Here is a 15,646-nt window from a genome sequence, read left to right as displayed (position 1 = left end):
AAATAGTTCAAACCAAGTGTGTTAGACCAATTTTTACTGGCATTCACACATGATTTGATGTATGGTTGCAATAATTAATATCCAAAGTACAATAAAATTATAATTTAATAAACCAATGGAGTTTCTTTATTTCCTATGAGTTTCCTATGCAAAAGTGGAAGTGCTACAATAGACCATATAGAATAAGCATAAAAAGATTATAGAATTAGATCCTTATATCACTCCCATCTAAAAGACCATTGCGTAAATGGTATGACATGGCTACTCCACCTTACATTCCACACGTCGGACCCCTATTGGTTCATGAGTCTCTATGACATTGTCAAAAACAGGGGTCCCACCAGAAGCTTCTTCCCATTCATTATTTCACCACCCAATCCCCTTCTCCTCCCTTTCCAGTTTCCTCAAATAGTTAAATACACAAAGAAAGTCAAGATTCAAAGTAGGCCGCTTCACGCGTTACTTTCCACTAAAATATTTACTCTTACAATGTTAATGATAATTGAAATTCACAAACACTATTTTCCACTACCATTTCTTGGTCTATATATATTGGAGTCCCAAGTCCTAACCATAACCACCTCCAACACCATCAACACATATATTTTCTTACTTTTAGAAAAACAAAACACATTTAATTTAACTAACATCAAATGGCTGAGAAGCAGCAATCAGCATATCCGGCCAACGGCTACGTAAGGAGCGGCGACACAGAGGCGGCCGGTGCTCACGACGCCATGAGAGAGCAGCGCAAGAAGAAGCGCAACAAATGCATCCTCTACATCCTCCTCTTCATCGTCTTCCAAACCGCAATCATCACCGTATTCGCCTTAACGATTATGAAAGTCCGAACGCCTAGATTCCGCATCCGCGACGCTGCCATCACCAATTTCAACGCCGGCACTGGGACGAGCCCGTCGCTTCGGGCCACCATAACTCCGGAATTCACGGTGAAAAACGCCAACTTCGGGCGCTACAAATACCGCAGCACCGATGTCGAATTCTTCTACAGAGGAACCAGAGTGGGGCAGGTTACCGTCCCGAACTCGAAAGCCGGGTGGAGATCGACCAAGAGATTCACTCACTCCGCATTCGAGTTGAATCTCAGCGGCAGCGCTCAGCTTGCTGCAGATTTGACCGCCGGAGTTGTGCCGATCACGAGCACCGCGAGGATGGGAGGGAAAGTGGAGCTCATTTTCATTATGAAGAAGAACAAAGCTACTAATATGAATTGCACCATGAATATCGTCACTGCTTCGCAGAGTGTTATGAACATCGCCTGCAAATGATTTCTATTTTTTATGTAATTTAAATTTTTATTTTGGTTGACATGGTTTTAGGGGCAGTAGTATTTCACCTTTTTCGCATTCTTTTTTCACATTGTAATATATGAGGTATAATATATTCTTGTCATATATATACGTATTTTTGTTACTTTGGAATCTCTATTAAATTAAATTAATCAGGTTGGGACAAAATATTTGAACCCGCATTCTGCATATTTTTATTAAGTTAAGTTTTACTCTTTTTCTCTCTGAAAATTATAAATATTGAAAGTGCTCCTAGAGAAAAAAATGATTGAATTATTTTTAGTAGAGAATGAGTAGTATCACGTAGATAAATTTTTCTTAAATTTAAAAATTCATAATTTTAAAGGATGAATTAAAAAGGAAATAAGTTCATTTTCTAAGAGATTAGAGTAATGTCCTAACAGAATAGTCATCTGTAAATACATATATATGCATAATAAGATCATTATCTTTCGAACTCGAAGTTAAAAGTTAGTTATAACTTTCTGTTTTATTAATAAAATCATTTTCATAGTAAAACAAAAATTAGATACTAGTTATAATCAAATCTTTAATAATGCTCAACTAAGAAACAGACAACGAAAAAGTAAGAAATGTCAAACATGGGGTGCCTAGCAAGTATCAAGTGTACATTTGTTTATAAAGTCAGAAAAAGGATGCTCGGATTAATTAATTATTTAATTCATAAGCTCACCTCAAATTTTTTAGACAATTAAAGCTGACGTGTATCAAATAGTTTGTCTAAAATTCCAGCCTGGAAACGTAAAAATTTGACATTTTGTGTCGGAAATTCCAGCTTCAAACTATTATCTACATATAGATAATTAGTTATAAATACATGCTATATTTTTTTAGAATTCTGACCACAAATTTCAATATCAACCTGGAATTTGTAGTATTGTAGTATACGAGTAATTGCTAATAAATGAAGTAAGAAAATGAATTCAATATTTTGGAGGTATTGTATATATTGAAAATTTGAACTCGTGAAAATGATGGAAGACGGGACACAAAAACAAGAAAATGAGATAATATATTTATTAAGCAAGTAACGAGCCGCCTAGGTCTACCACTAATTATATCTTTCTTATCTTAAACAGTCGGAATATTAAAGCAAGTAAGTGAGTGACTGGATTCAATCAAGATATTTTCATCTTTTACAAAATTGCATATATATTGATATTCCTTTTAATTAAGTTTGAAAACAACTAGCCAACTTCAAAGTTCAAACAGTCGTAATGGAGTCGTTAGCAGGATATGTGGAAAATGAAAGCAAAAATGGTAGGAGTACCTCTTTTAATATAGAGACACCATTTTGATGTTCCTTCCACGACTTTTGATGTTCTTAGTTTTATTTATAGAGTAATTGATGGCATGGAGTATAATATTTAGCATTTAAGTTTCAGTTATTAGTTGAAGAATAATTATATGATTAATTGATTATTTCGTAGATAGGGTGCACACAATTTTTAAAAGCTTCACTTTTTTAGTCAAAATCGTTAATTAAACTTAATTTATAGTACTCCACGAGCCCGATAAAATATGATAGTACGGAGTAATTCATAAATTTCTCGAATGTTATTTTTATAGCTCGAATTTGATTCAATAATTTAAGTGCCATATTAGGTTCCTCCCTCTTGACAAAAGTTTCCAACTTTATTTAATTTTTTAATTAGATATATAATTCTAGTACTCCCTTATCATTTATGTCATGTCAAGCATAAATTCTTTCACGGTTTATTAGTCTTTTAGGGGTGGGCCGGGTGGCGCTTAATTATTTTACAAATGTCTAGATCGACCCTACATAAAAATGGAGGGTGCAATAAATTTAAACAATGGGTCATGCAATTCGTTATTATCTCCTTGGCCGAATCACATATGTAAACATAGTAATATTTCAAATAATTAGCCATCATCGAAACAACTGTGGATTCGATTTATTATTACTCCTATTACGTGGAGAGTTTTAGATGGCAAATATTTAAAGAAATTTATACGCATAAGTTTTTTCTTTATTTTGAGAATAAGAGAATCGTAGATCTCTTCAAATAAAGCGTGTAACATCTTTTTCTTCCGCCATGTCAGGGGTGTATTGTTGAGATATTCGGTGACTTATCGTAAATACGAAATTAAAAACGTCACCTTAAAACACCTAGCTATTCTACTACTATTTCTATCAAAAATTGATTCGGAATTATACACTTCTAATAAATAAATAGAACGTATCCTAACAAGTTGCATGATTGAGTCTAGGTAATTGGCTTTCATGAAAGGGCTTTAACTAGGTGACATAATTTATTATACCCGCTTTCTACAAAGAAATACGCTAGTTGGGCAAGGAATTAAATTAATCGATCACTGAAAATAAAAATCATTAAGGACATTTTTAGAGCTAATTTGTGTTTTCAAATATACCATCAACGCTTTTACAACGTCTTAATTTATTGTTGGTGTCACAACTAAAATTAGAGGACGCAAATAGAAACGTCCTAAAATAGCAAAAGATTAAGTTAATTTGTCCTTATTTTAAGAAAGCTTTCTTTTGCGTTCTAAATTGTTGTTATTTTTCAAAACTTTCCAACTCAAATAATTGAGTTTCAAAAAATTTTTTCCTTAAGAAATACGTTCAAATTAAAACGCTTCACTTGTAGTGGGTCGGGACGGAAGGAGTAATAAATTTTTTTTTAGTGGATAGTTATGTAACGTGCATCGATTATCATTATCTATTCTTATGCGTGTGAAGGATGTAATTACCGATTAAATTATGAAACTTTATAACCTCAAATATTACGCGTCCAAAAATTCGAAAATAACTGTATTGGTAAAGTCAACATTGAAGAAAAGCACCCTAAATATATCGTAAGCAGAAGCTTCTATCCATAATTATACCTGCATGTGGACGGCTTTGTTGAAAAAGCTAATATCTCAACCAATCAGTACAGCCTCTTCACGCGTAATAACTCAGCCGATTCAAGCCAAACTTTCTTGTTTGCACATTTTAGCAAATCTCCAAAAAAAATCTGAAATAAATAGGAACAAAATGATATTTAAATAATGAAAATAATACTTTGAAAAATTATAATTATAATACTCCCTTCGTCCCCAAAATTTTGTCACAGTTTGATCGAACACGAATTTTAAGAAATATAATGAAAAGTGAGTTGAAAAAGTTGGAGGTCCTACTTTTAAAGTATTAGTGTTATAATAAAACGTGAATAAGAATAAGTTAGTGGAATATGAGGTCCATTACCAAAATGGTAAAAGTGAAATATGACAAATTTTGTGGGACGGACAGAAATAGAAAAATATGACAATTTCAGGGCGGAGGGAGTAAAAAATTACAAAAATACCCCTTTATATCCTATAAATAAGCCAGCTCTTCCAGCCTTGAAGCAGAGCATACACATATTTCTCCACTACTCTTCTTCTGCATTTAGAAAAATCAATCTGAGAATATGGCCGAGAAGGATCAACAATCAGCCTACCCGGCCAACGGCTATGCACGCAGCGGCGACACGGAGGCCGCCACTGCTGCCGCCGCTCACGACGCCACGAGAGCTCAGCGGAAGAAGAAGCGCAACAAATGCATCCTCTACATCCTCCTCTTCATCGTCTTCCAGACCGCAATCATCACCGTATTCGCCCTAACTATTATGAAAGTCCGAACTCCCAAATTCCGCATCCGCGGCGCCGCCATCACTAATTTCAACGCCGGCACTGCAGAGAGTCCGTCGCTGCGGGCCACCATAACTCCGGAATTCACGGTGAAGAACGCCAACTTCGGGCGCTACAAGTACCGCAACACCACAGTCGAATTCTTCTACAGAGGAACCAGAGTGGGGCAGGTTTCCGTCCCGAACTCGAAAGCCGGGTGGAGATCGACCAAGAGATTCACTCACTCCGCATTCGAGTTGAATCTCAGCGGCAGCCCTCAGCTTGCTGCAGATTTGACCGCCGGAGTGGTGCCGATCACGAGCACGGCGAGGATGGGAGGGAAAGTGGAGCTCATTTTCATCATGAAGAAGAACAAAGCTACCAATATGAATTGCACCATGAATATCGTCACTGCCTCGCCGCAGAGTTTTAGCAACATCTTATGCAGATGATTTCTCTCTGTTATAGCCTTATAGGAGTATATTTTGATTTTCCATTTCGATTTACTTGTTTTTTTTTCTTGTTTTTTGCCCTTTACGCATTCTTTTTCACGTTGTAATATATGACACATATAGTATATATAACCTCATATTGATTTTTTTTACTTACGGAATACTCAATCATGCGTAGTAATATTCTTTGCTTTCTGATGATGAATAAGACCATTGGCGCATCCATGTGTCTCTCAAATGCGGGTCGATGAACATGAAAAACTCTTTTAAATTCGATCTTTTATATGAGCTGATACGAAGTACTTTACACCTATACCTTATACTGTTAGACCATCTCCAATGGTACACTAAAACCTAAAATGGGATAGGTATTTAGCTCCAATAGTACTCAAAAACCAATCCTATTTTTGGTTTTTGAGAAAAAAATACCTATCTTTAGGTTTACACTAAACCAAAACCTAAAAAATTCTCAAATTTTGTGAGTAAAAAAAGCATAATATAGAGAATATTCTTTTAAGTTTGAGTTTAGTGTAAATGATTGGAGTAAAATTAATATTTAGTGTGAGATTTACACTAAAATAGATTTGAGTTTAGTGGAATGGTTGGAGATGCTCTTAGTGCAATAACTCCATTTCAACCCATTAATTCATTGTTGTGATTCATGTTATTTTTGGTCCGCATTTATTTTTAGCGATGGTTGTAATATAGCATGTCTTCAATTATGTTGGCGATATAAGCTTCTTCACTAGACACTAATTCCATCATTTGAATTTGTCATTGTATATAAAACTGATTTAGATCCTGCAGTTAATTGCTTAACATACAAAATTCGGTGCCCACCACCGGGCAGGCGAATTAATAACGCCATTTATTCTGTCCCAGTAATAAATATGTATACCTCAATGAGCATTACCAATAATTATGTTATTTGATAAAAAGAGTTTATAAAATTCTAATTTGGGTTTACTAGAGTAATTATCAATTTTAAATGTAATGTATCAATTTCAACCATAGTTGGAATTTTATAAAGTCATTTTATAATAAGTCAATAAATGGTTGTGAACCCCAGAAGGGAAAAAGGAGCAAGCATATATGGAAAAAAGCAACAAACGCCAAGCTCATTAATTAATTCATGTTTATAAGTCAAAGAAAGCATGCATACTCGGTATACAAACAGCAATATGTAAGAATCAATTTTCTTAGAGTCTTGTCCTCTATATATGTATATTCGATCTAACTACTACTCACTTAATTTGCTAAAATATAAAATATAATAGAATGAAATAATACTGACAAGACACAAGTCACAATTTTTGGTTGTTAAACTTACAAATATTTGAATTAGTGAAAATGAGACAACTATATTATGCATCTGTCATATCCTAACAATAGTAGGAACCCTACATTCTTGTTACTATATCAATTTGGACATTTTCATCAATTAGTTGTATATGCTCCTTTCATGTTTGAATAATGTGTTGTAAACACGGTCTCTTGCGTTAAGGAGAAAGGTCAGTCTATTAATTATCTCATCCAAAAGGGGAAATAAAAAGCAAGACTTTATTTTCCTACCAATTACTACTAGTATTTAATAAAATATTTACACCATGCCTCTCAATCAGATATTTTTACAAATTTTGAAAGAGATGTACACCCTCTGAATTTTCTTCATTAAGGCTTGAGTTTCGTTGCAAATTACGTGTGGTTTTGCTATTAATCATAATGTGTTATTGTTGTGGTACTTCTCGACAGAGTGAAATTTATCAACTTAGTTAAATTTATCTTGCTATTAATCATAATTGATGTAATTATAACCTTTTATGATATGTTAAATGATTGTATCGATGGGCAGTTGCGCATGCCAGACGATGCGGGCACCAGCTTCTCAGTCACACAAATGATGTGGAGGCAAATCGTCGCGTCCTAGGGTTTTTTCGAAGCCCTAATTTAGAGGAGGATTAGAGCAACAGAAGAAGAAGAAGAAAAAAAAAAACTTAACAGTACTGCATTTCTTGAATGGTGAAGGAATACAGTAGCGCAATCTATAATTATCTAGACTTTATGTGATTCGATAAGAACTTGTAGCGATAGAGCCAGTAAAAAATAATAACATATTGGAGTCCGCGGTTCAAAATGACATGAACACGTTTGTAAAGTAATTTACTAATGCGATGGAGCACCTAAAAATATCAGCGGAAGCTTCTATCTATAATTAACTAATTATAGTATACATGGATTAATTATAAAGTAAGCTCACAAAAGAAAGTCATATTAGCCGTCTCACGCGCTATAACTCAATCAAATTCAAGTGTTAATTTATAATTTTATAAGGTACTAATAAGATCATCCAGCCCAACACTTTGACTATCTATATATTTCCAAGGCTATATATATTTGAACTCGCATCACCTCCTCCACCATCAACACCTTCAAATTGATACAACCAAAAACATATTTCTTCACAAAACTAAAATCAGAGATAATGGCTGAGAAACAACAGTCAGCATATGCAGGCAACGGCTACATACGGAGCGGCGACACCGAGGCCGCCGCGGCTCATAACATGAGAGAGCAGCGCAAGAAGAAGCGCAACAAATGCATCCTCTACATCCTCCTCTTCATCGTCTTCCAAACCGCAATCATAACCGTATTCGCCCTCACAATTATGAAAGTCCGAACGCCTAGATTCCGCATCCGCGGCGCCGCCATCACCGATTTCAACGCCGGCACTGCGGCGAGCCCGTCGCTGCGGGCCACCATAACTCCCGAATTCACGGTGAAGAATGCCAACTTCGGGCGCTACAAATACCGCAACACCACCGTCGAATTCTTCTACAGAGGGACAAGAGTTGGGCAGATTTCCGTCCCGAACTCGAAAGCCGGGTGGAGATCGACCAAGAGATTCATTCACTCCGCTGTCGAGTTGAATCTCAGGGGCAGCCCTCAGCTTGCTGAAGATTTGACCGCCGGAGTGGTGCCGATCACGAGCACGGCGAGGATGGGAGGGAAAGTGGAGCTCATCTTCGTTATGAAGAAGAACAAAGCTACCAATATGAATTGCACAATGGAAATCGTCACTGCCTCGCCGCAGACCTTTAGGAACATCGCCTGCAAATGATTTCTTTCTATTTTTTCATTTTTATTTACATGTTTTCATACTATTTTCGTTTTATTTTTATATTTTGTTGTAGCGCTTTGTCATTTGTAGATCCATTATAAATTTATAATAAAATTTTAGATTATGAAATCTTACTTCCTTGTGCATTCTCTCACAAAATTATTTAGCCGCTTAACACCATTAATAACACCACGTGACGTTAATCAATATACGTAATAGAGGATTAAAACAAAATTACGGTAAATACCCAACTCTCAACTTTAGATGAAACATTTGTTTTTAATGTTGTTCTACAAAAAATAAGAATTGGATTCTGCAAATTTGTCTGAAACACTAAATTAATTATTTAGGGATGTTAGATTTAATTAAGCTCTGAATTTTTTTCAACTATGAAACCTAATTAATTATTTGATTTTGTTCAACCCTGTATATAATTTCCACAGTGCCTATAAGATACACGTCGATTTTGTGCTTTCCATGTCATAGTCCGTAAATGTGAGCCCAAACAATTTACATGATTAATTATGCGACTTTTTACATTTTCATTGAAAGGGAAAATTTAATGCCCATACTTCAATAAATAGCTTAGAAAGTGACTTTTAAGATATGGAGTATATTTCATAGCTTCAAGTACGGTACAAGACAGAGTTTTTCCCGGAAACAAATCTCGCATTGATAGTTATGTGTAGTTGAATAGTCAACGCTGGCAAGGCCATTGATCACATGGAAAATAGAAGCTTCTGCTTCTGCCTATACTTAAATCTCTAACAAATACAGTACAGTACATAATATGGATTTGTTACAAAAACGTTTTCCTCTCTATACCACATTACCACACTAACCGATGAAAGTCAAGATTAGCCGTTAACGCGTGACATTAAAACCCTAAAATAATAATGTTAACTACTTACTCTTCACAATAATAATTAAATAATTGCTCCCCTAACACTTTTTCTAGAAGCCATTAGTTACTTCAAAACTAAAATATCAACATCTCCCTCCCTCCTCTATGGCTATATATACTCTATTAACTCCTACTATCTTACTCATCACCAGCAGCATTAACACAAACATACAAAAAACCCTAGTTTTTCAATCTCCATTTCCTCTTATAACAAAACAGAAAATGGGTGCAGAGGAGGAGCAGCAATCACCGGCCTACGCCTATCCACGAAGCAGCATCGACGCAGAGGCGGCTCACGACGGCGCTGAGCTGCGCAAGAAGAAGCGCGCGAAATGCCTCCTCTACATCGCCGTCTTCGCCATCTTCCAAATCGCAGTAATCACAGCCTTCGCCCTAACCGTGATGAAGGTCAAAACGCCCAAATTCCGCATCCGAGAGGCCACGCTCTCCGACCTCACCGCCGGAACAGCCTCGCTGCGGGCCACCCTCAGCGCCGAGCTCGCCGTGAAGAACGCCAACTTCGGGCCCTACAAGTACCGCAGCACCAGCGTGGAGTTCTTCTACCGAGGGGCGAAGATAGGCGAGGTTCTCGTCCCCGGCTCGAAGGCTAACTGGAAGACTACGAAGGAGATAAGTGCCGCCGCCGTGGAGCTGGATCTGAGCGGCGACCCTCGGCTTCCCGGCGAGGTGGTGCGGATAACGAGCTCTGCGAAGATGGAGGGGAAAGTGGAGATGCTGTTTTTTATGAACAAGGATAGATCGACGGATATGAATTGCTCTATGGATATTGTGACGGCGTCAAGGACTGTTGAGAATATTGAATGCGAATGATTTGTTTTATTTTCATTTTCATTTTTATTGTGATTGATTATTGATATTGTATTCTTTTGATATTTGTGTACGAGTTTGCAATCTAGATTGGTTTTATGTGAATTACATATCCCATGCATCATTGCAAGCTCTTTAAGTTTTGTGATAATTTTGTATTGTTTTGCAAGAAAGGCTTACTTCTTTTCAGTCCAAAGCTAGGTATTGGAAAGGACAATATGCCAGCTTATTTATTTTGTTGATAATTAAGTGATAATGGTATCTTATGGAGTAAAACTAAAATAATACGGAGTAGTATATGCCAGCTTAGGAACTTCATATGCCTATTAGTTCATTAGAGTTAACATGAAATATAGTCATGTTCATAATATTAGAAAATTAACAAAATACTAAGTACGAATCTATGATCATTTCCCAACGAAGGATTTTGTGGTCCTGGATTATAACAAAATGGGAGTGAAAATGACTAAATTATCGTACTCTTGTAATTATTAGAGCCAAACTCGAGATATATTCGATTCACGATAGCTAAAACATTGCACTCCTTGTGAATTACGGATTTTCATGAAAAGTAAATTTGTAGTATTTGTGTTATACTACTGTTTAATTAGTATTATAACTGACAATAAATTAAAAACTATATTGAGATCCTAAATATCAATAACATATAAGGAGGATTGATCGTATAAGTCTATATGAGCAAGACATTAAACGAAGTAATGAATTTATACTTTATCGATGGTGTAGAAAAGAGCAATGGAATATCATTAAATGTGACATGTGGGGGAACTTGAATTTAAATATGGGAAGTCAAACAGTACCTACCACATTGCAAGCCACGATATATGGATCAAATTAATCCTCTTGGATTATACGCGTTAGTTTTGAGTTTTTCTTTGTTCCATCACCTTGCGTATTTTTAATCTACTTATAATATTGACGACCGGACAAACAAAAGAACATTTTTGCTATTAAATTTTTCTCTCGGACTTGTATTTTATTATTTTGGTATATACATCAATAAAAGTTTTATTTCACGTTTACTAAATTGTAACGTCCCTGTGTTATCATATTTTATTACTTTTAAACTAATAAACGGGTCTAATATTCTAATATTTTTTTCAAATCACACTTCTTAAAAAAGTTTAAAACTCATACTCAAAGTAAGACTCTTGTTTATAAATGGAGGAAGTACTACAATTTAAAGGCCATGTTTCAATATAAAATTTCTATATGAAAACATATTATTTATTAGCCAGCATGAGTAATTATAACCAGACTATCAAATGGGAATGTGGGCATGTAAACCTTTCATTTCGGCTCGTGTATGATTATTACAAGATTATTTATATACTCCCTCTGTATTAAAAAAATAAAAATATTTGAAATGACACGAGTTTTAATGCACAATTGGTAAAATAAATGAGAATAATTGGTAAATTAAGAGAGACGATAAGAAAAATGAGTAAAGTAAGAGAGATAAAGCGAAAAAATAGTGAAAGTAAAGTTAGTGGATTGTGGGGTCCATGGCCTAAAATAGAAATATTCTAAAGTTTCTATTTTTGAGGTACGATTCAAAATGTAAATAGTTGTTATTTTTAAAAAACGGATGGATTATTTTTAGGGGCACCAATTCTCCTATGAGAAAATGAATATCATATTCATAGGGTTTGACCTCAATTTCCTAAATTCTTGTAAAGACTTTTAGTGTGGGTCCTCGTTCATTTCTATTTTTGGCTGATCATCCCAAATTAATTGTCAATGTGTTCAAATCGGAGTGTGAAATATTGGAAAAATAAGCTTGCAAAGCAAATTGAAAAAACCGCAACTAAGGTAATCGTTTTCAACAACGCCATAAACAAACACGCTTTCGGTAATAATAGGGTTTTTTTTCTTGGTAATAATAGTGTGTCCCAAAATGTAATTGTCAATATGACATATATTAGTTTCGAACATGAGAAAAAGGTATATATGACATTAATTTAAAGCGAATAAATTATTCTTAATGTCGAATGCGTTACGATTAACTAACCACAAAATTCAGATACCCAAATAGTCAAATCTGATGTGTGAGAACACAGCAAATGAAGCGATGCCTTTGTCCAACATAATTTAATTGAGTCACCGCCAGTTTTAGTCTGAAACCGAGTTATTTAAAGGCAGCAACATAACCCATCATTTTCCTCAGTAGAAGCATCCGTAGACATTAATAACAAGTACAGCAATAAATTCAAACTACTTACCACGCTTTAAAAAAATCGATATGAACTTTTCACTAGTAAATCCCAAAAATAAATTGATAATTCATTCTATGATTGCATCACCGAGCGATGGACCGGCGTCACAAATTTCAATATCAGTAACAAGTTATCAACGCTAATATTGATTGCGGGTGTCATGTCGCCCCAAAAGTCGACGTCTAAACAGGTCCACCATCGGACTAAATCGCCTTTATAAAGACGGACACAATTTATCCGTCAAAATAAGACTATTGATTGTAGACATTGTGTGATCATGCGTTGTCGGGGCATTGTATAGTAAAATCGGTTGGGACGAAATAGCTCTGATATTTTTATTTGTTCTGACTATTTTTTATTTGTTGTAAATACTACCCATAATGCAATATACTCTCTTGGAAAATCTACCCCACATTAATTAATTGTGTTGCAAGAATAAAGAAAATAAATAACACAATGTAACAAAAGTCAGACTGATCACATATTCATGTAGTAGGAGTATGTTTTTTCTACAGTTTCCAGAAAATCTCCCTCTTTATATGACTTCCACAATCTCACAACTCTCTCACAATCACTAATCCAATCCCAAAATTTGCAACCTTTCAAGAAAAATTACTGGATTAGTCTCTATTTATCTCCACTAATTCGTAGTCAGTTTCAATGGCTGAAAAGGAGCAACAATCGCCACTTCCACTAGCACCGGCCCGCTACGGCCTTTCCCGGAGCGACGCCGAGGCCGCAGACTGCCGAGCAGCCGAGCAGCGAAGAAAAAACATAAACAAACGTAGAAAATGCTTGCTCTACGTCTTCCTCTTCGCACTTCTCCAAACCGGAATCATACTCCTCTTCACTTTCACAGTGATGAGGATCAGAACTCCGAAGTTTCGCGTGCTTGGCGCCACGCTGGAGTTGTCCAACTCCAGCGTGGCGCTGCCGGGAAACGGCTCGCTGAGGGCCGCAATGACCGCGGAGCTCGGCGTCAAGAACTCCAACTTCGGCCGTTTCAGGTACGGAAGAACGGCCGTGTATTTCTTCTACGACGGCGCGCAGGTGGGGGAGGCGGCGGCGGGGGGCGGCCGCGCGAACTGGCGGTCGACCGAGAGGCTGAAGGTGAAGGTGGATGTGAATGTGGCTGATTCGGCGCAGCTTGAGCGTGATTTGGCGGCTGGAGTGGTGGCGCTGACGAGCCGAGCCGAGATGAGGGGCGATGTGAGGCTGGCGATGCTGTTTGAGAAGAAGAGGTCGGCTGAGATGAATTGTAGCATGGAAATTGTTACGGGAAATCTAAACATTAGGAATATTGTTTGCGATTGATAAGCTTGTTTTATTTTTTTAATTATTCCTATTACTTAGCCTATAGGGAGTATTTGATTATGGGTCATTGGTTTTTTGTCACTTGCAGCTTTGATTTTCCACACCATTTTTTCCCTATTTGGAGTTGATTTTTTCTACTGCTTTGTAATGAGAGTTGATTGTTGAGTAAAGCTTATTGAAGGTTTCCTTTGAGTAAAGCTTATTGAAGCTGTATTGAAGGAGTTGATTGTATTGAAGGTTTCCTTTGTAATGAGAGTTGATTGTAGATGAGAATATAAGTTATGACTACTAGAGTTTTCATGGAAATTTCTATTTACGCTTCAAAAAAATTCGAATATTAGACCTTTAGTCTCAAGAATAACCTTCTATCTAGTTCAAGTGCACAATACGATAACATACAAGGTGATGGAGTATTTTTTTTTTTTTTATCGGATATACATAAATTGTAAAGACTGTATCGCGAATTCGCGATGGACTAGTACCTAAAATATTTGAAAATAACTAAAAGATCTGATACATTAATGAATTAGTTTATTAGGTATGGCATATCGTATATATTAATTGATCTGAAATTTCAATAAAATGAGTTGAAAAAAATTAATTAAAAGGGAAAAACAATACTCTTTTTTAAGTAAATTGGCTAATTGTAATACACTTGCATACGCCTGCTACCATTTTTTTTTTTTTTTTATCAAAGAAATCGATTAGTTAGAGTTTTAACATTTATAATATATTTCCAACATATTTCAGTATTTCACGATGAGACTCCCCAATACAATTCTCTCTCCTCCCATTTGAATTGAGCCCATTTTCATCAAACCCTTTTGTTAGAGAGACAGCAACTCAAGCCCAATCTAACCAACTGGGATTTATTAGGAGTAATAGTTTTCATTCCCTATAATTTTATTAAAAAAATCTTAAAGTACTAGTATATGAAATGCGATATACATGCATTGATAATCTTTTTGGGGAATCTGGTACTCCTTAATTTGTACTCTTTATTATGCGTGGTCTAATACACATGTAAATATGTAATCATACAATATAAATATTCTCTTAATTGAACAAATATTTTTCATATATTCTCTGGAAATCTGAATACGCATTAAGTGAAAATTCGAACAAAACATATGATAAATCAATAACAATTCCGAATACAACAAAAGATAAATGTTTTGTCTTGGAAGGTGACTTGGAAACAAACAGCATTATGCTCCATTAGTCTCTACTTTGAGTATAACAGCAACTTGTTTATCAAATTTACATATATATTTCTTCATTCAAAATGATTTAGTTTAAGTAAAGTACTATTACGACAATATAGTTTTTCAAAAAAATATGTTCATATTTGTCGTGAATTCATAACTTTTAAAAGTAATTTAGTTTAACTTGACATCGTTATTCAAAAATCATATTTCTAGTCATATGAGCTGTGAACATCTGGAGCAAGTGAGATGGGAAGTCCACTTACTAATATGCACACCTTATGATATTTAATCAAAAATTACTAAAATAATTATAGTCATAACAACGTCAAATACATTTAATTTGGATGGAAGATTTCTTTTTCCGTAAGAATCTCTTAAAATAAATAGAAAAACTACATGAAGCGTTGAAGAATAAAAAATTGCTTCATGATTTAACCCAAACCACCTCCCTCAAAGGGTGGGAATATGCAATTTTGGAGACAAGAATGCGAACAAAGGGACAATGCAAAATCTATGTCACTCTTATAATGTCGAGGGATTTGTTTCTTGGTAATTTAATTTGTCCCTATTCATGGTACCTCTCTATATCTTATAAGTTCTAATAATTGATTCTTTTCATTG

General features: G+C 35.5%; 5 protein-coding genes across 5 annotated transcripts; all 5 read left to right on the top strand.

Annotated features, from left to right (window-relative positions):
* Window positions 1-560: 560 nt before the first annotated feature.
* Window positions 561-1,434, top strand: LOC148930013 (late embryogenesis abundant protein At1g64065-like). The gene has a single exon (XM_089067784.1). It carries the CDS (start codon window positions 654-656, stop codon window positions 1,287-1,289), a length of 636 nt encoding a protein of 211 aa, XP_088923910.1. The 5' UTR covers window positions 561-653; the 3' UTR covers window positions 1,290-1,434.
* A 3,281-nt stretch (window positions 1,435-4,715) lies between these two features.
* LOC148930012 (late embryogenesis abundant protein At1g64065-like) lies at window positions 4,716-5,568 on the top strand. Its single transcript, XM_089067847.1, has one exon. The coding sequence runs from the start codon at window positions 4,766-4,768 to the stop codon at window positions 5,414-5,416; it is 651 nt and encodes a 216-aa protein (XP_088923973.1). The 5' UTR covers window positions 4,716-4,765; the 3' UTR covers window positions 5,417-5,568.
* A 2,250-nt stretch (window positions 5,569-7,818) lies between these two features.
* On the top strand, window positions 7,819-8,668 carry LOC125215724 (late embryogenesis abundant protein At1g64065-like). Its single transcript, XM_048117250.2, has one exon. The coding sequence runs from the start codon at window positions 7,899-7,901 to the stop codon at window positions 8,532-8,534; it is 636 nt and encodes a 211-aa protein (XP_047973207.2). The 5' UTR covers window positions 7,819-7,898; the 3' UTR covers window positions 8,535-8,668.
* A 932-nt stretch (window positions 8,669-9,600) lies between these two features.
* Window positions 9,601-10,522, top strand: LOC125215677 (late embryogenesis abundant protein At1g64065-like). The gene has a single exon (XM_048117173.2). The coding sequence runs from the start codon at window positions 9,661-9,663 to the stop codon at window positions 10,267-10,269; it is 609 nt and encodes a 202-aa protein (XP_047973130.2). The 5' UTR covers window positions 9,601-9,660; the 3' UTR covers window positions 10,270-10,522.
* Window positions 10,523-13,163: 2,641 nt separating this feature from the next.
* On the top strand, window positions 13,164-13,817 carry LOC125210011 (late embryogenesis abundant protein At1g64065-like). Its single transcript, XM_048109587.2, has one exon. It carries the CDS (start codon window positions 13,164-13,166, stop codon window positions 13,815-13,817), a length of 654 nt encoding a protein of 217 aa, XP_047965544.2.
* The last annotated feature ends 1,829 nt before the right edge of the window (window positions 13,818-15,646 follow it).

This window comes from Salvia hispanica, chromosome 3 (assembly GCF_029641045.1).
Source record: "Salvia hispanica isolate PSC_SH4W2 chromosome 3, Shi_PSC_v1, whole genome shotgun sequence".
Taxonomy (NCBI): domain Eukaryota; kingdom Viridiplantae; phylum Streptophyta; class Magnoliopsida; order Lamiales; family Lamiaceae; genus Salvia; species Salvia hispanica.
Note: the sequence above shows the minus strand (reverse complement) of the source record. Positions and strands in the feature narration are given on the sequence as shown.